General features: G+C 41.3%; 1 protein-coding gene across 2 annotated transcripts in view; it reads right to left on the bottom strand.

Annotated features, from left to right (window-relative positions):
* The window catches only part of slc39a11 (solute carrier family 39, member 11), a 152,483-nt gene that overhangs the window by 62,201 nt on the left and 68,281 nt on the right, over positions 1-22,001 (bottom strand). The window contains exon 5 of one of the 2 annotated variants that reach the window (XM_030077541.1): positions 1,595-1,736. In XM_030077541.1, coding sequence (XP_029933401.1) covers positions 1,595-1,736 — 142 coding nt within the window. The remainder of the gene's footprint in view (positions 1-1,594; positions 1,737-22,001) is intronic. The other variant, XM_030077542.1, reaches the window with a different exon arrangement.

The following is a 22,001-nucleotide window of genomic DNA, read 5'->3' as shown; positions in this document are numbered from 1 at the left end:
AACGTGTATAAAACTGAGGGAATTACATGTTATTGTCTCCAAAAAGGTTCCAGCCAGGGTGACGGGTGATTCTTGTTGATTCATCCACAAGAGACAAACTTTACAACCAAGTTTGGTGAAGGGTGAGTGTTTATTTCAGACCCTGAGTGGTGCTGACACACAGAAAAAAAAAACAAAAAAAAAAACAGGCAGGAGGAAGAGGAAACACACACTCATGGAGGAGGACACCTGGTGGTTGGCACCATCTTGTTAATTCAGAGTCCCACTGGCTGTCCATTTGACATCTGCTGACCCCGAGCCTGTTATCACGCTGCTGCCTTCACACACACACAAACACACACTGCCTCTCATTACCGCCTTCACACTCCTCCATAACCTCTTTTTTAAAAAAAATTTTGGTTCATTTTACTTCTGTTACTTTCAATTTCTTTCAGCTTTGTGCAGCCGGTTTCACCCTGTTACCCTCTGGTGCCTTTTGGACGGCTCTTATCCAGTTTGCTTATCTTTGCTTGTCATGTGGTCATCTGTCTTTATTTCATTTGTTATGAGATGAGACATTTCCATGAGCCACTTATCTTTACTGTGTCACAGATTATTGAGTCTTTTTTGCCTATTATAACACCAAAAAGGAGGTAAAACTAGGAACTAAAGTAAATGGGGAAAATAAGTCTGTAAAACAGCTTTGACGAGTGTATGCCCATTTATGTGAACTTTGTTATGTGTGTGTGTAAATGTGATTGTTTATGCATGTGAAATGGAGAAAAGCGTCCACAAATTCAAGGAGAGGAAGGAAAGATGATTTCTTAAGAGAAAGCCCAGACTATTTCAAATTAACACGACAGAGATGCAGACAGCAAGTGAAATAGTTAGAAACACAGGAGAAAGTAAGGAGATGAGCTAATATAAGCCATCAAAGAAGTTCAGCGTTGAACTTTACAGCGGTAGCCATTGCAGTAGTTCTTTTATTTTTGCATCTCTGCTGCAGACAGTGCTGTCGGGAATAATATTCAGCTGGGCCAGACTCTTCTTTGTAATTTCCAACAGTGAAAACTTGATTTTACACTTCTTGATGGAGCCGCTGTACTTCAGCAAGAATGCAGAAATAAGTGTGACTTCATTAACGGCTACAGCGGGTCATACTTATCAACTTATCACCCAAATGCACCATAAGGTACTCCAAAGTACCCATAAATGTTCAAAGTTACTGGGCCCAAAAGTGCCCTAAAAACCAAAATGGATGGAAGGTAAACTGGGGGAGGTCTGCAGGAAGGATATTTGAAGGAAACCAAATTAATATTAAACAAGATAATTTATTCAGCAGCACAGTAACTCCCCGAACTGGTGTACACATCAAAATTCGTTTCAGTTCAATTTGGAAATTAAACAAGTCCTAAGGTAAAAGTATAGTGCTGTTTTGACACTTTTAAGAACATTTTCCATTCTGGGTAAAAATGTGAGTACTTTACGGATCATCTGGGTGACGAGGAGGACCCGCAACGGATCTCAATGAATCTATGAATGTTTTCCTTTGTTTTGTTTTCGTGAGGTTGGGGCATTAGCATCGGCTGGTGTGGGTATATGAAGGGAGGCTTGCCTGAAAGAGGTCCAGCTCTACCTATCCTGATGCTCATCTCCTCAGGGTCGGACGGCAGGAACGAGGGCCCCTCCGCTTTGTCTTTGTCCAGTTTGGAGTCGGGGGGAAGAGCCAAGGCGGTGTGGGGGTCGGTCCCTACGCCCTGCAGACAACACAGAGAGAAAGAGAGACTGGATTAACACCTGCACAGCTCAGACCTGACTTTATACATCCAAGACCGCAACGTAACATTGGCTGGATTTACACGCACAGAGCGACCAGATTATTGCAGACAAATCGGCTCATTTGAAGGTGAAACTGTCAGTTGTCATCGATGCGTGCGTACACTCAACTCCGAATCCTTGCCTCATGCGAGATGTAGATTATTTACGACATATTCAAGGAGATATAAATATATACTTTTCAATGCGTGGTCTATTTTTATGATCTGAAAATCGCTGAGTGAGTGATCCTTAAAAGTCGGCTGGTGTTGAACGTTTGACGCCTTGGGATGAAGCCTGCCTGCTGTCATAAATAAACCATGAAAGGGAATATTCCTGCCACCCAGCGCTTCCCTCTAGTCCTCTATTTGCACAGTGGCAGTAGATATAATTCTGTGTCTGGGTCTCATTTTGTGCAGACAGTGAAAACAAAGAGTTAAAAGAGTGAGATGTGAGATGATTCCTTGTCACAGTGACTGGTTTATAATATAAGCATGTATAAGGGATCTTAACTATTAAATTATTATTCATTTGAACAACTGGATAAAAAGGAAAGTCTTTGAGCGTGAAAATACAGCCAAAAAAAAAAAAAAAAAAAAAGTAGTCCATTTTACAGCTGCATAATAAACCCGGCAGTTCTTTAATTTATTATACTTGTTATTTATCTTCATCAAGTTCTGCTAGCAATGTTTTGTTTTGTACAAGCTGCTGTTTTAAAAGTGTGTTTTGTTGTTGAAAAAAAAAAAAAAAACCTGAGGGATGATCAGTCACTTGGCACACTGCAATTAAAATCTACTTATTTCAGGACAAAGACCTCACCAGAAAACACTTTATACAGGCAAACAGTGTTAAATGATTTGATGTAAGGCTCTAAATGAGTCTGTGAAATCCGAAAGCCCACAAAGTGAACAATGAATCAGCGGCGGAGACAACAGATGTGGGCTTAATTGGTCGGTCCTTAAATTCGGCAGTCTGATGAAAACAGAGAGGCCGCACACTCATTAACAAACCATTAGATGAGTAATCTCAAAAAGTAAAGACTAAAAAAAAACAAAAAAAAAAAACAATTTGCTTCCAACTTGTCCTCCCTTCTTTTATTCTATTATTCCTTTTATTCTGTTCTTCCTCTTGCAGAGATTTTGGCGTTCTTGGTTTAAACGTAGGTAGAGTGGTGGGAGGGTTTGAAGCAGGCGAGGTGGCGAGTGTGTGTGTGTGTGTGTGTGTGTGTGTGAAATGAACCGTCACTGGCACATTTCTGGCACACACGAGCCTTGTTAGCGTGTGTGTGTGTGTGTGTGTGTGTGTGCTACTGAAAGCATGCAGGTGGATGTGTGTGTGTGTGTGTGTGTGTGTGTGTGTGGCTTGAGGGGACAGGTTATGAAACATCTCAAGGGACGCTATTAACCCGCGGTGACCTTTGGTGGCGGGCCGTGATACAATCTCATCAGCAGGTCCGAGCTCACCATTAAGCGCCTCAAACAGCCGTCTGGCTCTGCTGGCCAGTGAAGGACATCTCTCTCTTTCTCTCTCTCTCTCTTTCCCTCTTGTTCTCTCTTCTTCTGTTAAACCACACATTCAGTGGCATTTGACCGTCCTTATCGAAAAAATCGGCATGTGGGATTATCAGGATGCATGCAAGCACGTCGCGGTAATAACTTACCTTCCAATATCAGATCTATTTCTTCATTTGTTATATTTAAGAGTTCTTTGTCTTCTCACTTTAAGGTGGCCTGCTCTTGCTTTCATTGAAGCTCCTTGATCCCTATGATTTGGTGAATTTAATTGCTGTTGTTCGGTGTTTCAGTATTGGCCACTGTGGCCATGTTATGGTTGTATTGTCCTAATGTCATCATGATGTTAACTGTGGCTTGTCTTTTGTCTTTTGTTTCTGTTTTTTTTTTTTGTTATTATTTGTCATTGTATTGTTTTGTTTTCTGTTTATTGGTTTTGTTTCTGTGTATTCTGTATATTGTTGAGTCCATGTTTGTTTATATGTCTGGACCCCCTTGAAAACGAGATGATGCATCTCAAGGGGTTTATCCAAATAAATAAATTTCAAATTTCAAATTGTGCTATTTTCAGCATTTTAATTTCAATTAATCCTTTACCACATTTATTCTGAGACACTAGTACAGGGTGACCCAAAAAAACGTGAATCTTTGAAGTGCATATTGGCAGACATGAGCAAGTGGCAGCACAATTTTTTAAAAAATGAATATTCCATCATTGTTTCTTAAATGGCATGTTTTAAGGTTTCAATTACTATGAATAAAATATTTTTCTTCCATCACTGTTGGTTTTATTGGATTGTTAAAAAGTTCCCGTTTTTTTGGATCACCCTGTATAATTCCTGTGAATGACTGAGATCATTGTGAAGAACCTACACCGCATTTTACCTCGAGAGGCACCAGATCAGATTTGAAGAGAAATCCGATTTATTGCTTTAGGGCACAAAACAGGAAGGGGGCACTGTTCTTCAAGAGCAAACAGAGATAAAGTTTTCAGAGTTTCTCCCAGTGGCAGAAGGTGAGAGGAGGAAAATACCGATGGGTGAAGGAGCAACATCGAGTCACTTCACATTGAGTTTGTGGGAAATGTGCCTTTAAACAACACAAACACTGCATTTTATGAGCTGCTTCAGGTTCATGAGTTCACTCTCTCTCAGCTCTTAGTTATGTTAGTTTGTGCACTTACACTTGCATGTTGTTTGTCATCGCATTAGAAATGGAAAACTGAAGTGCGCTGTGGGTAATAATCACCATCATTGTATATGACCATTGTTCACTCACTCCCTCAGCCTTCAACACACACACACACACACACACACACACACACACACACAATGTAAAGGCAAACAAGCTATTAATTCACAACTCAATCAGTGCTCTCTCATTTCTCTCCCTCATTAAAGTCAATGTCAATGTCAGCTTTGTTTATATCGCACATTTAAAACGACCTCAGTTGACCAGAGTGCCGCACAGGCTCAACAAAACATGGCAAAAACGAACAAAAACAAATGCAAACTATAAATTAAGATAAATGAAAGAGTGTCAGCATGATAGAACAATTCAAGTTGTCTAGCTCAGCCTGTATTGAAAGCCAAAGAGGTGGGGTTTTAATTTAAGTCCCTGTTTCCATTGTAACCGAGCACGGCACGTAGAAAAAGCCAGACGCAGGCAGTCAGAAGCCAAACGGTTGTAGCCAAATAGTTTTCAAGTGAAAGAGAAAAAAAAAGAGCAACACTGAGGTATATAAACCTGATGATGATGCACAAGGAGTCAGAATTTGCAAGCAATGGTTTGTCATCGTCGCAGCACCGCACGATAACCCTACAAATCTCTCATAACCTTCTACTTATTTGTACTTATTGTATATTGTTGTATATTGTACATAGGTTGTAGATTGTATATAGGAATGTTATATATTTTTTCTATTTTATCTTTATTTTATTTTATTTTATTTTATTTTATTTATGTATTTATTTATTTTTTATTTTTATTATTTTTTAAACTATTTTATTCTATCTATTTTTACTTGCACAGTGCCGGAGTTGTTGCAATTACATTTCAGTGCTGCTGTACCCGTACATTCATGCATGTGACGAATAAATCTTGAACTAACCACCTAAAACATCACGATAAAATCACAAAAGCCCAACCGCCAGATGCACGATATGATTAAGAGCTCTAAAATAAGAAATGAGGAAAAGAGACTTTGCCTATTATAACACAGAAAATTTACATATTTTTTTGTTAAAAGGGACTTTAGTTGTGTGTTTAAGTCAAGCTCTTCTTGTGTTACGTCGTCTGTTTAAAGTCCTGTCTAGATGGCAAGCATTTCAGACGCATTTTGTACTCGAGCATCGAAGAGTGCAATAAATATTTTTGCTGAAAAAGTAAGAATTGTGCAAGAGAATCATGATCTAAAGTCTGCAGAGAAAAATCGTGATTCACATTTTAGCAAGAATCGTGCAGCCCTGATAATGAAACTTTTTTTTTTTTTTTTTAATCACCTCTGAGTTGCTGGGCAGTCTCTTAGCGGGAGGTGGTGGCAGCAGTGGGAGCATATTGGCCCGAAGTCAATGCATTTTATTAAACAGTGTTTTTTTTTTTTTTTTTTTTAATCAATAGAGAACGTTTACTTGCATGTATTGTTCTTATTTCACTGTGCTTCAACAAAACAAAGTTGGCTGACGAAAGCAGCGACAACATCTCAGTTTTTGAGGCATTAAAAAAAAAAGTCTGTGGGCAGGTGACAGGGTGAGAGTTTTTCGTTATGTAACAGCTCAGCTGCATGTCAATTCATAGACTTTCGCTGCAGTTTACCGAGAAAAAGCCACATCTCTGCTCGCCCACACGTCCTCGGGTCAAGGAGATGATCTTATAGTAATTGGCAGGCCTGCTGACATCTATGTTACAGATCTCCATGTGGTGGTGCTCTATATGAAAGCAATCCAGCTATGTGATGTTTATGTGATTCATTCTCTGTGAAATCTGCAATGGGAGAAGATGCCTCTGAGGGCCCGTGACAGTTTGATGAGGAGGGGAGGAATTGGGATGGAAAAGGGGAAAAAATGTCAAAGTAGCAGCTTCCCTGCCTCCATCAGAAACACATTCACATGTCACATGTGAGCACACGCACTCACTAATGTGTGTAGAAACACACACACACACACACACACACACACACGCACACATACACACGCTCCTGCTATCTATTTCAGATACTGCTGGCTCTACTCTCAACCAGGCTGAGGTTGTTTGATCATGAAGGCGAAGTTTCTCAAGCACAGCAAAACCTAACAGCCATGCACACGCCGTTCAGGAAACTTCCAAGTCCTCAAGTAAAGTCAATTACTAGACCGATTTCTATAACAGCAGAGGAAAAAAAAAAAAAAAAAAAAAAAAAAAGCAGCCAACCTCTCCTCCAAGAATCCATTTCACAGAAAACCGAGGGAGCTGGATGGGCTTGTTGACAACCCCACATAAGCCCAGGATTTCCTGTTCATGGAAGCAAGTTTCAAATTGCGTCTAACTTGTTACCAGAGGAACAGTTCCTTAAGCTCAAACTTGCAAAACCATAGACTTTAGCGAGCGTCGGCTGGATTAGGACCAGCTATTTATCGGCTTAACCAAAAGAGAGCGTTAAAAGATGCAAGTTTATGTAACAGCCACACTAAATCTAAACATGTCAAGACACCAAACGGTGACTTCTACTTTCCCGAGCATGTGTAACCCCTGACCTGTGTGTCGTTTCCACCATTTGCAGAAGTGTTGCATTAGCCTGACAGACGGCAGCGGCAACTCAGCCGAATGCCTGAAGCACCAGCAGGATGAAAAGGGACGTTTGCGGCTGCAGGAGGAGTGGATTAATCTTCTGTTGAGTTATTGGAAAATACAGCGGAGACACAAAAAACTCAGATCAGTTGGATTCTCTCTAAGTCCTTTGGGGGGTCTATAAACACATATCTTACCGGATCACTTTATTTAGCGTGCAAATAAACAATCCGGTTGCAATCTTGGAGAGATATTCAGCAGCTGCTCTGTCCTCATCTGCCCTCCTCTCCCCCCGGAGCCTCGCTGCTCGCAGAAAGGGAGGAAAACTTTTTGCGTGCAGCTTCTGGTCCGATCCCATCCCGAGCAGGTGGGGAAACTTGCCCTATTTAACATGCATCCTCGCACCACTGCTGCACTTTTGGCTCCAACCCCGAGGGGAAATGTCTGGAAAAGTCAAGTAACGAGGAACGGCACCACTGGTGGGGAGTCACGCAGATTTTGTGCTAAAATATGTTAATTTGCACTTTCTGCATAATGCATGTGTGCGTGCATGAGTGTGTGTGTGAGAGAGAGAAAAGGTGTAATAACAAAAACAAAAAAGTCTCATCACTGGCATTTCTTTGCATATCATTACCAGGTTGTTTTCTTGCTTACGTAAGCATGACCGACACTGGATTTTGTCGACGATAACATGAATGATATTTGGGAGTTAAAAACCCTCCAATAACAATGTATTTGTGTATTGTTTTTCTCGATACTGGATACAGCAGAGCTTTCTGGACAAAGTATTTCATGATAATACTGTTTATAAATCAACTCAAAGGCTTTTCAATGCGACGTGCACTCTTTTGTTGTGTATCATCCTGTATATCTGACGTAACATACTCATATATCTGCGATGAGCCGATGTTGGCCAACAATATCAGCCAATAAGAGTGAGTCTCTGCTGGGTGCATGTGAGTGTGTGAGCTGTGTGTGTGTGTGTGTGTGTGTGTTTGAGTTGTGATGGACTCATGACCAGGCAGGAGCAGTAATCTCCCAGCACAGCTGTCTTTCACACACTCCTGTATCTGTTTTCCTCCACATCACCCACAGCCCCCCCGCGATCCCCAACATTATTATCACCGCAGTCAAACCCCATGACATGAATAATGCAATCTTCCATTGGACATCCTCTAGAGGCACTTATGTTCCCAGCGGGGCTCTTACAAGGAAACACAGGACACACACCAAGCCGAAAAATAAAAAACCCAGTGTGACTTTAACACCAGCAGTCAGACAAAATATCCAAAATGATGAAGCTGGTGGTGTCTTTTTTATCTTTTTTCATCTCGGTAATGACTGTGACTGGTAGGTAAGAAGAAAAAGGTCTTCTTTTTAGACTTTACAGATAAAGCTGAACTTGTAATGTGGCCACTCGATCAAAAGCCTCAAACTGCAGCTCCTCGGTGGCAAACCATTTAAAACACTGGAACTGGGCCAACTGCTGGGTTTATTAAAAAATATAAACAACAGAAAGTGTGTGTCAGAGTCAACTTTAGACTGTAGAACTTTGCTGAAATATTTCGTCCATTAACGAAGACATTTCGTCCATGTGTTACAAAGACATTACTCAAGTCCCCATCAGTACTTAAAACGAAGAATTTACCCGCCTTGTTTCTGAGTTCATGTTTCTGAGATGACACTCCAAGCCACCATTCACAACAGCCAAAGGCATCTGGAAGTGTGCACTTTAGGCTTGTAAAATGTTATCATTTGGGAAAAAAAAAAACATGCTGCTCTATGCAAATACATAAATATATACATAAACATACAGCATCACAAAAACACAAACAGTGGATGTTGAAGTTGAACCACACCCCATGTTAAATCAAGTCATAAATGGCCAATGAATTAAGTGTCAGGTCAGTATTTCTCACTCAAATTTTCACTCTAAAGTAGATTCATCATCATGGCAGCATCTGGAATTCACAATTTTACCAAAAGAGGCAAACGGGATACCAACAAGATGTTAACGGGACGCACTAATACATACCTTACATGGCTGCCAACCACTTTCCAAAGCATGCCATAATGTTTTAGGTGTCTGAATGTGTTTTCACTTCTTTCTAGGCAGCCATTCATTTCCACTGCTCTCGGTACAAAAATCAACTTGCAAAGCCTTAGAGCTTGCTTGAGGTAGGTAATCCATTGTGTGAACATCCGGCCCGGGGCTTATTGTCGCCAAAGTTGCTTTATTGTTGAACTGTAATTCGGTTCAGTGCCCGCATAGACTTGAACATCTTCTGGCGCATTCACACGCTGGTGAGGAACTGCAACATCTGGGATTTCAAAGTTGGCTGCCACACAGCACCGCGTTCATGCATGATTTGGTAGGAAAATAAAACCCAGAAGACAAACGATGAGCAAACACAGGCATCTTGAAAAGAATGATGGGGATTTGTCTTAAAAAAAAAAAAAAAATAAAATAAAAATAAAAGTTACGATACTTAATCTGGCTGACAACCGGGAAGTACATTTGCTTTTCTGATTTATCTACAGCACATGAATGCGCCATTCCTCTCTGTTGACAAGTGGAAATCCACAGAACAGAACAAACGTCTCCGTCAGAAAAAGACAAGCTCAACTCAGATGTCTATGGCTTCTAAACCTCGGTATGACTGTGAGCCGGAGAGGCAGAGAATTTTAAAATAGATTCATCACCCGAATAAAGTCGAAAAATCATTAAAATAGCCAAGCCCCAAAGACGATCTGACTTCAGGCATGCCTTCTTAGAGCAGGAAAGTACATAAGAAATCTAAAGTCAAGGAATTTTGCAATATTAAACTGAAAAGGCTCTTTAATACTGAAGTATCTAAGACTGCAACTTTTATTTCTAAGACCTGGAACAGAAGGCAGCATATTTTGTTTAATTAATGCAAAACCTAAGGGGTATATTTTGGACGTGCCTGGATTTGGATTTGACGTTGTATTCCTGATTTATTCTGATGTTTATTTTTGTTGTTGTTGTTGTATGTTTGAGCATGGTTTGTAATGTGTACAACAGTGTCTTGTAAGTCCATATGGCCTGGGCTTCTGTCATTGAAGCATGACACTTAAATAAAAGAATCAATCAATCAATCAATTAAAACCCTGACTGACTTTGACTTCACTGGTCTGAGCTTGCAACCCTGATATTGACAGTATATTTTATTCAGCAGTATGCCTTTGATTTTCTAATCGACTTCTTCCCTCAGGGACTCACAGATTTTCAATTCTTTAGAGGAAAATTAAAGATTGACATGTGTAATGACCTTGTGTACCTGAGTGGCAAGGAGCAGGAAGAGGTGGCATTCAAAACGTCCATGTTTTCGACTGGACGCTGCGATAACTTTGCCTCCAGGTTATTCTGCAGGAAACTAAGCTGGGTCGGTGCACAAACAAACCAAACCTGCAGCGTATTTGTAGAGGAAAGGGTGACTGACCACACAAGCAATTTTTCAGATATGCTCCACTGGACATTCGCACAATTTCACCTTGACACCTGGGAGCTGACCAACGCGACCGGTCCTCCACTGTCGGCCATTGGACCGGCCCATGGGATTAACTGGGGGGGGTCAGGCCTCGCACTCACTTCCCTGACCCAAATTTTTCCAGCAGGTCTGAGATTCAAACGAGATTCTAGGTCAGCGATCAGGAACCAAACACTACACCCGTTCACTGATTGGCTGATGGTGTGCTAATCAGCCCGATCACCTGGTGGAGTCTTCAATCGAAACAAAAATTTGCAGGTGATGTTAATGTTAATGGCACAACTTTTTGGGCTTAAAAAGTGCTCGCATGCCCCGGTAGCTCATCTGATAACGTTTGTACCACGTATCTAAGGTTATTATAGATGTGCATTTTCATAGTTTTTATTTTTTATTGAAAATGCTTAGCTTTGGTTTAGATCTCAATAGTTTCAGTGGTAGTTGACGTCTTTTTTGCAATATGAGGTATTTGTCAGCCAAGATTCAAAAAGGGCAGAAAACATATTGTGCAAAAAAAAAAATGCATTCACTTAGAACAGATGAATAATCAAATAACTGGACGAAGATGAAAACTAAAGACATTTCCTCTATAATTTTACTTGAATTTAAGTTTGTTTTGTCAACACAATACAGTTTCAGTTAGTTATCGTTCTTTGTAAAGCCTTCTTTTTCTTTTTATTTCAGTTATCCAAAATGCTTTTTCCACACTTTGTTTTTGTTAATTTGTTAGTTTTTGTTATTGATAATAACCTTGCATGTATCAAGCCGAAGTCCTTACAAGTATAAGTCCTTACTCTCTACAATCGCTATTGAATAAAACTGATATATCAAACAAAATATATAAAAAAAAAAAAAAACGTTCTGGATAGTCAGACCCCATGATTAAATGCCTAATTTTTGACCGCTTGTGTATCAATATATGCCTTTGCTTTTTTCTTATATGTTTGGACACTTCTTTCTAAAACTGAGTGTGAAAGAGGACGTTGCATTTAAGCAAAAGCTGAACAGACACGGGTCAAAAACAGCAAGCACTGCCTGCAATCTGCCCGAAAAACGCAAATGCCGAAGTTGCACTGTATTTACCGATGCAATTAGCTGTTTAGCCGTCCTACAGTGGTGGACCTCCAAATTCCTCCACCAGGGGGAGCACTATGTCACCTGAAGACCCTCCACTGGTCTGCATGCATTACTGCTGGTGAAAGAAAAACTGACAGGTAGCACCTACGTGCAAAAACCCACTTTAATCCACTCGTGCATGTACAGCGTCCAGGTCACAGAGAGATCACCAAGCCTGTAATCAGACAAATCGCAACGCCGTAATCGCTACAACCATTTCACAAAGCCGCATTCAAAACCAACCCAATCGAGTCTGTGTGTAGGCTATTAACTAAAAATGTCCGCAGAATCACAAACACTTCAATAATGGATTGTTGGACACACCATTCTCTTTTATTTTCCATTTTAATGGATTTCACATTTGCATCTAAATGACTACCAGGCATTGCTTTGTCCCCCGAAGCAAATTAGCAGCGATGCCGTCGTCCTCTGAGCACCGTAACTGTATCAATGGACATTTCAGTCGATGACATCGGCTGTAGAGGCACGGCCGCTCAATGGCCCTCTCTGCCACGGCTAAACATTTGACATTTAGAAATAATCAAGGCAGGGATACAATGAGAATGCAGACCTCTTTCCATAACCTGTCATTAGACCTTTGCTTGCTTTTATCACATAAACATGCAAATTGTGAGGGGCGCATTGCACGCTCATTTTGGAGTCTTTCAGCAACCTGCACTTTAAAGCAGATGTTTTCTGACAGTTATGTTCTGGCCTATTTTCTAAGGTCAAGGCTGAGGTTTTTTTTTTTTTTTTTCCTTAAACGATCACAGAAACAGCAGCAGCACTTCAGTCAACGTTAAACCTGGAAACTGAACCCTTTCACGACGGCTCCAGCTGTTATAAAAACAGAGACAAGGCAGTTAGTGTCCAGACGAGGACGATAAATGACATTCTGCCGCAGCTCAGTGCTTGAAGGATTTTGTATGTGTGTGCATGTGAATGTGAATGATCCAGGGAGGCGAGGAGGGGGATGTCGCTTCACGCTTTCAAGCCAAATTCTGACTGAGCAGAGGAATGAAGGAGTAGAGGTGGAGCACCAAACAGACACATCTGATATAGATGTTAAACAACATCCGTTTCATCTTATGCACTGTATACCCGCAGTATGTACGGCCATATTCGTGTCTTCCCAACTCCAATTTTAATGACTCTCAATATGAGGACGTGACAAGTGTTTCAATCCATTCAATTTGTGAGGCGTGCGTGCACAAGTGCATGTGTTGGACTGGACGAGCCGCTCGGACGGACACACTTGTGCACGCCTCATCGCGGCACATGAGAGGATAAGTGGCCTGTGCAGCGAGATTGGAGCGCACATCTTTACGTCTGGGAAGCACTGGGCATACGACTGGATGCTGGAGACCTGGATTACACAGCAGTGTTTCCTACACATATGCACTTGGCCGAGGCACAGTCACACACCGTCTTAAACATGTTAGTAGGGCTGGGTATCAAATTTCTGTGCCTTTATGGTACCTTAAATGCCTCTCTACTACATAGAACTGAACAAAAGAGGTCATCATTCAGCACGCCATTGGTTTTGAATGGTTCGATATGTCAGTAACAACAAGGCGCCTTCACACCGAGCTCACCTGCTGTCGCGAAAACAGAGTCGCAGATGAAAAAATCCAAGATGCATGTTGTGTTTTTGCGGTGAGTTTATAAAAAAAAACCCTCTGCTGGGGAAGAAAGTCAACACATATAAGGAGAGGGAGACTGAACCTGAGACTGATACTTTAAATACACTGCAACTCTTTCTTTTACTATGACAAAACCATGTTCGTATCCTCCACATACAGTTTGCCTGCAAAAGCATAAAAAAGTTCAGCTGCTCGCTTTCTGATGGCAGTCACTTCTAATATAGGTGGAAGAAAAACTGATTTCAGAGGTAAAAGTGAGAGTGTATAGTGTGTATACTGCTCTCGCCTCCACAATTTGAGGTATTACTGGTTCAAACAGGATAATGGGGTGGAAAATAACAGAGAGAGAGAGAGAGAGAGAGAGAGAGAGAGAGAGACTGCAGAAATGTGGAGCAGAAAGAAAATAAGGAAAGCTATTCAGTTGCTTTGTGCACAATCTTGAGCCGCCACAAAATGAGTAAATTTCAGGTTTTCAGTCTGAAAATGTGTGTTTGTGAAAAGCTGTACAACATCAGCTGCATCTTTTTTCACCTCCTTTTTTCGGGGCGGGGTGGGGGGGTTACTACAGAGCAGCGCGGTGGGTGTTAATGTATTAATGGTGTAATGATTTCCCTGTGAAACTCTCCTCTCCAGCAGCTGATGAGAAGCACTTTGTCTTCAGCATCCAGCAGGCGTCAATGCTGCAGGTTATTTATATCACCACAGGCATCCAAATGTCAAGCACTTACACACACACACACACACACACACACACACACCACATCCATATGTGTCAGCTTTGCAAGGGCAGAGGGTAATGAATTACAATCAATCTTGTTACAGTTCGAGCATATTTTTAGTGCAGTTATATATTTTTGAGTCCTTTTTTTTTCTTGAAGTTGATGATATTCCCTTTGAGTACATTTTTGAATTATATGCGATTTGTATTTGACTCCACTACACTTTAAAGCAATCTTCAGCCAACTCTTAAGCCATTAGCAGAACAGCCAGTTAACCGACTAGAGAAGTAATTTGAATAACTTTTACATGCTTTATGATGGGATTTACTTTTTAAAATAACATAATTTAGTTTTGAAATCCGTCCTCTCGTCCTTTTTTGCGTTGCACGGTAAAGATTACATTTCACTTTCACTTGTGTCACTGAAAAAGTCTCCTTCCACAACAACAAACATGGAGCAAAAACCAACATTTGTAAAAATCTTCAGCGTATAACAAGCTTCCAACAATCCCATCAGCAGCTTTTCATACCAAATCTGCACCAGAAAGTGACATCACCTGCATACATGTAGCAGGTGCTCAATAAAGAGACTTCATGGCTGCAAATGGATGTTGTTGACACATATCCTACACACACACACCAGCACATACACAGATGGAGCATGTGCCTATCAACACATTGGCTGAAATCAATTTATCCACCAACACTTTTCTCAATAAAGCAGAACATCACAGAGCCGCGGGACAGGATGCACACTGGTTAAAGGTTGCGGCCGCAATCTTCGACGTGACCCGACGTTCAAAACCTAGACGGCCGGCAAGCTGTGTCCAACGCCGCACCTTTGATTTGATGCGACGAGTTCAGGCCTGTTCTCGGGGAAACGCAGGAAATTACTAAATGAGGATGACGAGACACCTTGAGGGAAAAAGTCATTTATAACACTTTGTCACGACGAAAGCCCTACAAGGCGCCGAACACGACAAACGTATCCGGGTCAAGGGTGAGCCGTTCTTCTGATTTAGGCAACGGCACGCGTCACATACGGTCAAGCGGTCTCGTTTCGACCTTACGGGCTTTGTTTTGTGATAAGGAGCGGCTGGCTGGACCTTATCCAGCTCATTACACAGCTACTTAAGAAAGCAAGCGATAATTTGACACAAAATATTAGCGGGGAAATGATTAGTTGTCAACATTCAGCTAAAACACAAAGGCCGTTATTCTGAAATATCATCATACAACCTTCATTTACCAATAAGGTTTGGATATTTAACACAGCTGTGTAATAGCATTTATTATGATAAATTATGTTTTGTTCCTTTTTTTTAACTCACAGCAGTTACTATGAAGCACACGGGTCGAGAAGGTGAAGTAAAATTTGTTCGTTTTTTTCCGCATACTTATGAAACGTGCATCTCCTGAGACGGAACAAAGTAAAAGCATTTATTTCTGGAAATGTGTTACCTGGGAAATTACTGGAGACGTGATCGATTTTCATGCTTTTCGCTGTATCTCCTCAGTCCTTGAGATGCAACGCAAGGCCTTTATGCTCCCAATGCCCTCAGCTGTCTATGCATCTCCAAATAAGAACTGCACTCCATTCACACACACACACACACACATAAACACACACAGACACAGTGTGTGGGCTCCACCCCTTCCTTCTATATTGTGGGTCTATAAATAAGTGTGTCGGTACTTCTTTTGGCACAGAAAGTTTGGGGAAAAGAAAATTTAGATTTTTTTGTGTGCATGTGTGTGTTTGTATATGTGTGTGTGTGTGTGTTTACATACATCCCTGTGGCCGACATCTGGACATCATCGTTCCATTAATTAATCTCACTTCTCAACTGTTTTAGGCCTGCAGACAAGTCAGTCTCTAATCTTATATGGTAGGATTAAATTAGAGCACTGTAAAATATAAAAATAAATACCACTCCTCTGGGAACGCAGCTCAAGCGCAGCAGTACTGTGGGTTCAGCCCTGACATCAGACTGAGCAGCAAAGCAAGCTGGCTAATGTTAAGAGTCACACTTCAAATGAAATTTCATTTTCCTTGTCATTTTCCTTCCAGACCCCGCGCAGGCTCGTGAATGCTTTTCAAGTTGATTATCAAACCCGCAGATGCAAAGTTAACACTTCTGCCCTTGTGACAAAAGAGCAACGTCTTTGATGGAGCCGGGCGGTGTGACTGTCAGTTAAAGGGAAAATACACCCAAAAAACACATGAACACTGTTTAAAATCAGAGAGCGTTGACTTACAGTGTGTTTTCGGGTGTGATTGTGTCTTTGAAACGTGATGCACACTGTACTGGAGCTTAACGGGAGAAACAAGTGAGATCTCCCTCTTCCACGCTGGATTTCTCCCCGTGTCTTTGCTTAACATCGCTGCACTTTAATGAATCTATAAACAAGCCTTTGCTCATTTACTTTCAGGGGCTGAGATTGAATCCTGACAGCTTGTGGTTGGACTTGCAGATTTTTTTGTCTTGTTAAACACCACTGTGGCTCTCATCACATTCATATATTTAGCTGTGGAATAACAAAAACGCAATATGCAACACAAACACAGCAGCATAAATGCGTATCACCCTGCAGACTCACCAGTCCCTGTTTTTAAATGATGTGTTTTTTCTGTTCAGATGCACAAACTGTTTTTTTTCTCTCTCTCTCTCTGATGAATCAAGCAGCTGTGGATGAAATACCATAGACCACAGATTGCATTAAAATGGACTGTACAGCTGTCTGGACGTGATGTGTCATCCACGCATGAACGACATGAATCTTGGCACTTTTCATTTGTTTCCATAACAATCCAAATGCAACCAAGAGCCATTAAACTTTCATGATTTGTTGTGTTTTTGTTTTGCAGTTGCCCGTCGTACGTTAAATATTACATCAAACGCTTCATGTAGAACACGCCGCACACAAGAACGCACATTACGACAGGCAGGCCCACAATGTTCTGCCACGGTGGACGTTTACAACACTCAACTGATTAAAAAGCACAGAGCCAAATGCCAAAGCATCCAGTCCAATCACGATGTGCATATGTAATGACTTGGGTGGATGCGCTTGGTGCCAAGTTTAATTTAGTCTATCTGCAAAGTGCTACAGAAAATAGATGCAAACTGATAAAAACACGGCTATAAAACACAATAATAGCCTATAAATTTATCGAGAAATCAACGAAACAAAGACAAAAGGGGAAACAAGACGGGGATGAAAAGCGGAGACGAGATTGAACTCGAAGTCGCGAGTTCTCTTGAAACTTCTCCTCCGTCAATCACGTCTCTGTTCCGTCTTTGATCCGCCACTTGAGGTCTTTCTTCTTCTCCGCCGTGAGGACAGCAAAGCGCGAGTCGAGGAAAAGGCTTGAGAAAACACGCGGCGACCGAACGGAAGGAAGTGCAGCCTTTTAGCGCACACACACACACACACACACACACACACACACACACACACGGACCACCCACCGACACTTCAGGAACCATGTTGACAAGGGCAATTAGTGGAATGCCGGTTGGAATAATTAATGAGTTTTATGAATATTTGCTCCGCATGTTGCAAATGACATGGGAACAGCAGATGTGCTGGGAAACACGTCACGTTTTTCCTCTGCCTTTTCTCGTACTTTCCCTTTTTTGCTCACTCATTCCTCTCTCTCTCTTCCGCTCTTTCATAAACAAGCTCCAGCGTCCTCGGTGCATGTGTCCCTGTTGTCCAAACACAGGGAAACATGTGCGTGAGTGTCTGGGGGATCCAGCATGTGTGTTTCCAGCTGTCCCGTGGTGGCTGTGGGACTTTGTTCACGGTCAACAACCTCATCTACTGTATCTCATATTCACAAACTAATACGCCCCCTATCCACTCCAAGTCTCCTGTGACGCTCTCTCTTGATCTCTTATACACATGGAATGATTTTTTATTCCCTTTCTTATTCCCTCTCAGGCTGAGTTTTTCTATAGATGGCATTTCTATAAAATGTCCAGTTATTTTAAAATCTAAAAACACAATCGTCTTCAGAGTCTGCATCACAAATCGGGCCTGCGACAAAAACAAATCATCCCATCCCTGGTTAATTAGATGCTGTAAATTCACCTTGCTTGCTCGAATAAATTTCAGTCGTTTTGAATGGTCTCTTTAAAAAATGATGAATTTACACTTAAAAGCAAAAATGCAAATACGTTTTTGGCCCACTGGGAAGCAGACGCAGTAGTTGGGTCCAAAGCGGCATATCTCAAAGTCTGTTTGGTGGATCGCCATGAAATTTGGTGACAATGTTCATGTTGGCTGGAGGATGAAGCCTGGCAATTTTGATGACCCAGTGACCTTCCCTCTAGCGCCACCGGCAGACCCAGTGAGTTATCTGCACTCAGAATAAAGGGCTTGTTTACTGTTGATGTGCTGTTGTTGTTCTTTTTGTGATTACTTGATTAATGGTAGTCTAAATGTGTCAAAAATCCTAATCACGTTGCTTCTTTACTCCGACCAAGCAGCCAAAAAAACAAAAGTATTGATTTTATAATGATATGAACGGAGAAAAGAAAGACGAAAGACTAAAACTGATTACTAACGGCAATTATAATCAGTTACTTTCCTGTCAATAGACTGACTGATTAATCGCCTAATTATTTCAAAATGCCTAAAAACCAGTGAGCGCTCCATCCAGAGAAAGCTCGGCGGACCAATCATCACTGAATCTGCTGTGGAAAGATGTTTTCACAGTTTAATTCCAAGAGAACACAGTGTACTCTCTCAGAATATAACATGATGTCTCGTTAATATAGTCTGACAACATTTCACGAGTTCAACCGTTATCCCAAAGTTGCCATGTGTGCTTTTAATCCAATGATTAGTGTCTCATTACAAATACCTGGGTGTGCATGCTGACAAGGACCTCAAATGGAAAAAGAACAACAGCTCCGCATTTAAGGCTCAAACTGGCCTGTTTTTCCTCAAGATATTTAAGTCTATGGTTACCAGGAACCTCTTAAACGTTTCTTTTTACCAGAGCCTTGCGGCCAGTTTCCTGTTTTTATGTGTCGATTTGCTGGGGAATAGAAAACAGGATCATCAAATTGATTAAAAATGGGTGTTTGATCATTGCTATGCTGCAGAATTCCTCAATGATGGAAATAAGAAACCAGAGGAGGGTTCAGACTTCATGCCAATATGACGGCCATCCTCTGTATGATATATTAAATGGCTTAAAGCGGGTTTTCATTGCCCAGATGCCCTGTTTTTATATTTATTGGATGTCTTTGGATTGTATTTTTTGCTTTCTGCTGATGCAAACAGGCCTTGGGAAGATGCTATAGAGCCGCTGCAGCAACCAAGAACATCTACAACAAGTCTTTCATACCAAATGCTGCTAAACCTGTAAACACCATTCACACTGGAGCCATGGCCCTCACTGTTGTGTGTACTGTGCATGTTGTGCATTGTACGTAATGTGATTTCGTGTGATGTCTTCGAACCGACTTGGGAAGCCGAAGCCAAATCTCCACATTATCTTATTGTATTCATCAGCTTCTTACTGTAGTTATTTTATGTCAATATTGCAGTGAATTTTGACTTTTAATCATGACTTACTGTAGACTTTGGTTGAATCCTAATCAGTGACTAAGATTATATCTGGCGTGTGAATTTCCTTTTGTAATCTGTGTATTTTTATGCATGGGTCAAGCATTTTCTGAGATGGTGAAATAAAAACGATGACCTAGCAAAACGGACCGTGCTGCTTGTTTATGCCTGCAAAGGGAATTGTGAGTTGGCACTTAGTTGCAAGCTGGGGGAAAAAAAAAAAAGAGAAATATTTTCCTTCAACACCATGTGCTGCTGCTTTATGGCCCCATTTCAGAAACTCTTGGGCACAGCAGGCTGGTTGGTCCGGTGAGATACCTTCACCTGCGGGTCCAGGCGCAGGTTGTCGATAGAGAGCTGGCATGCCACGGGGTGCCATGGGAAACCACAGGCGCATTTACGCACACCGACTGCAGAAACACACCCGGTGAAACGTCTCGCAGCATTAGCAGGGGAGAGCTCGCCTCTTAGAGATGAAGAGGGTCCTTGAGAAAAAAGAAGATGGAGGGGGCTGAGATGGACAGAGCGGCAGAGAGCACGAAGGAAGGAATGGATTGCGTGTTATGGCAATAACGGCCAAGAGGCTGTTATTTACTGTGATTAAGGCTTCGGCTCGGCCACATCACCACGGCACCCCCAAAAAACATACAGGGGGTTATTAGGAGATTATCGACGTACGTGCGTGGACTGGAAAGATCTCTTCAAAGTGGCGCAGAAGAATGCATAAAAATAAATCCAAGAAAAAACAGATCACTAACTAGCTCCCTGGCTACCACAGCAGCTGGTATAGAAAACAGTAAAGCGTGGCTTATTGTGCTTTATGGGAATTATAAACATGGCTGGTGTGAATCTTTCATCAGTCACACTTTTTTTTATGGGATACTGTTTGTTTTGTGATGCTGGCTGTAAACCCCGTGTCCACCGAGAGGACAAGAGTAAAGAATAGAGTAGTCCAGAACTGAACTGAAATTGAGTGGAACTGAATTGATTTGAACTGAATTGTAGAGAACTGAACTATATTGGACCAAGAAGGGCAAAAAAAAAAAAAAAAAAAAAAGAAATGTATGAGCCGTGGCTGAAGATAAAAGAGATGGTCTATGACAGCCGCCATGACATGACACTGAAATATCAGGCAATAGTTTACTGATTGCATCGCGCAGATAAAGGTCCTGCATTGAGAACAATGTCACTCTAACAATGAAAATCTCCAACCCTCGGCAAGCCAACGGGAATCAGTGGCATCAGTTTCCTCATGCAGCAGAAAAAACAGAAGACAAAGCAGGGAAAAATAATATAAGATTGCCATTATTGCGATTCTGTCGGTGTAGATTCATGTCAGTCATACAGGTAAAAACAATATATCCAGAGAAAATCAGGAGAAAAACTTCAATTTGTTCACTGGACTTTGCTTGGAAGTGAAGAATCTGGATGGACACTGAAACATCTTCCCAAAAAAGCAAAGTCCAGCGCACATCCTGGATTTTCTCCAGGGTATTACCATCCTCTTTCACTGAAAATGACATCCCCAAGATCACTGTTGGGCTTGTTACAGTAATATTTAATTTGTTACTCATCTGAAAAAGTAATAAATACATCTCTTGTTAGTCTGTGGACGCAGCAGGTATTTTGTAATTTGCTGCAAAACTTGTCCTTTTCCACTGCACTGAAAATGGCGATTGTGTCCTCTATCCCCTTCAAAATCTGTAATAATTAATTGACCTTCATATTACATTGCATTATGTCGTTAAGCAGAACATTTTGTATAGCAAATACATTTTGTCTATCTATCACAATCTTCACCAGCTAAGCCTTCAATGGGAATAAGCAGCTCTCAACAAGGTGATTGCGTCCTCTCTTACCTTCAGATTTTGGGATAATTCAACAGACACTCAAAGCTCAATTAGGTCAAAACAGCAGAAATAATGTTCATCCAGAAAATTCTGCTGCCATTTTCCATCTTAGCTATCTTAGCGTGAGAAAATGAAGACCGGGGGAATTGTGATGAAAACTAACTGCCGTGTGTAATCACATAATTTGTCGTTTTTGCATGACTAAACTCCAATTTGCTACTTCAAGAGTGCAATATCAACGTAAAAACACACAAATAGCGTGTTTACAACGTTTCACATCCTTCTGTTTTGTGTTCCTTAAGGGTCGCTGCACTTTTTGTGGCTAGAAAAAGCAACGCGCCGCTGACTAACACGCAACGACTCAGCACAGCTTACGATAACCAGACGGCCTTTTAAATCTCTAACTGTGACATACAGCGCCGGCTGCAAAGGGAGTGGGTGTTTTGTACCTCAAACATTTTCTTTTTGTGCTCGTTTCTTGTTCCTATTTTGGCAGCAGCCTATTAGAGAAG

This window comes from Myripristis murdjan, chromosome 19 (assembly GCF_902150065.1).
Source record: "Myripristis murdjan chromosome 19, fMyrMur1.1, whole genome shotgun sequence".
NCBI classification, from domain to species: domain Eukaryota; kingdom Metazoa; phylum Chordata; class Actinopteri; order Holocentriformes; family Holocentridae; genus Myripristis; species Myripristis murdjan.
This window is presented reverse-complemented; position numbering and strand designations above follow the sequence as displayed.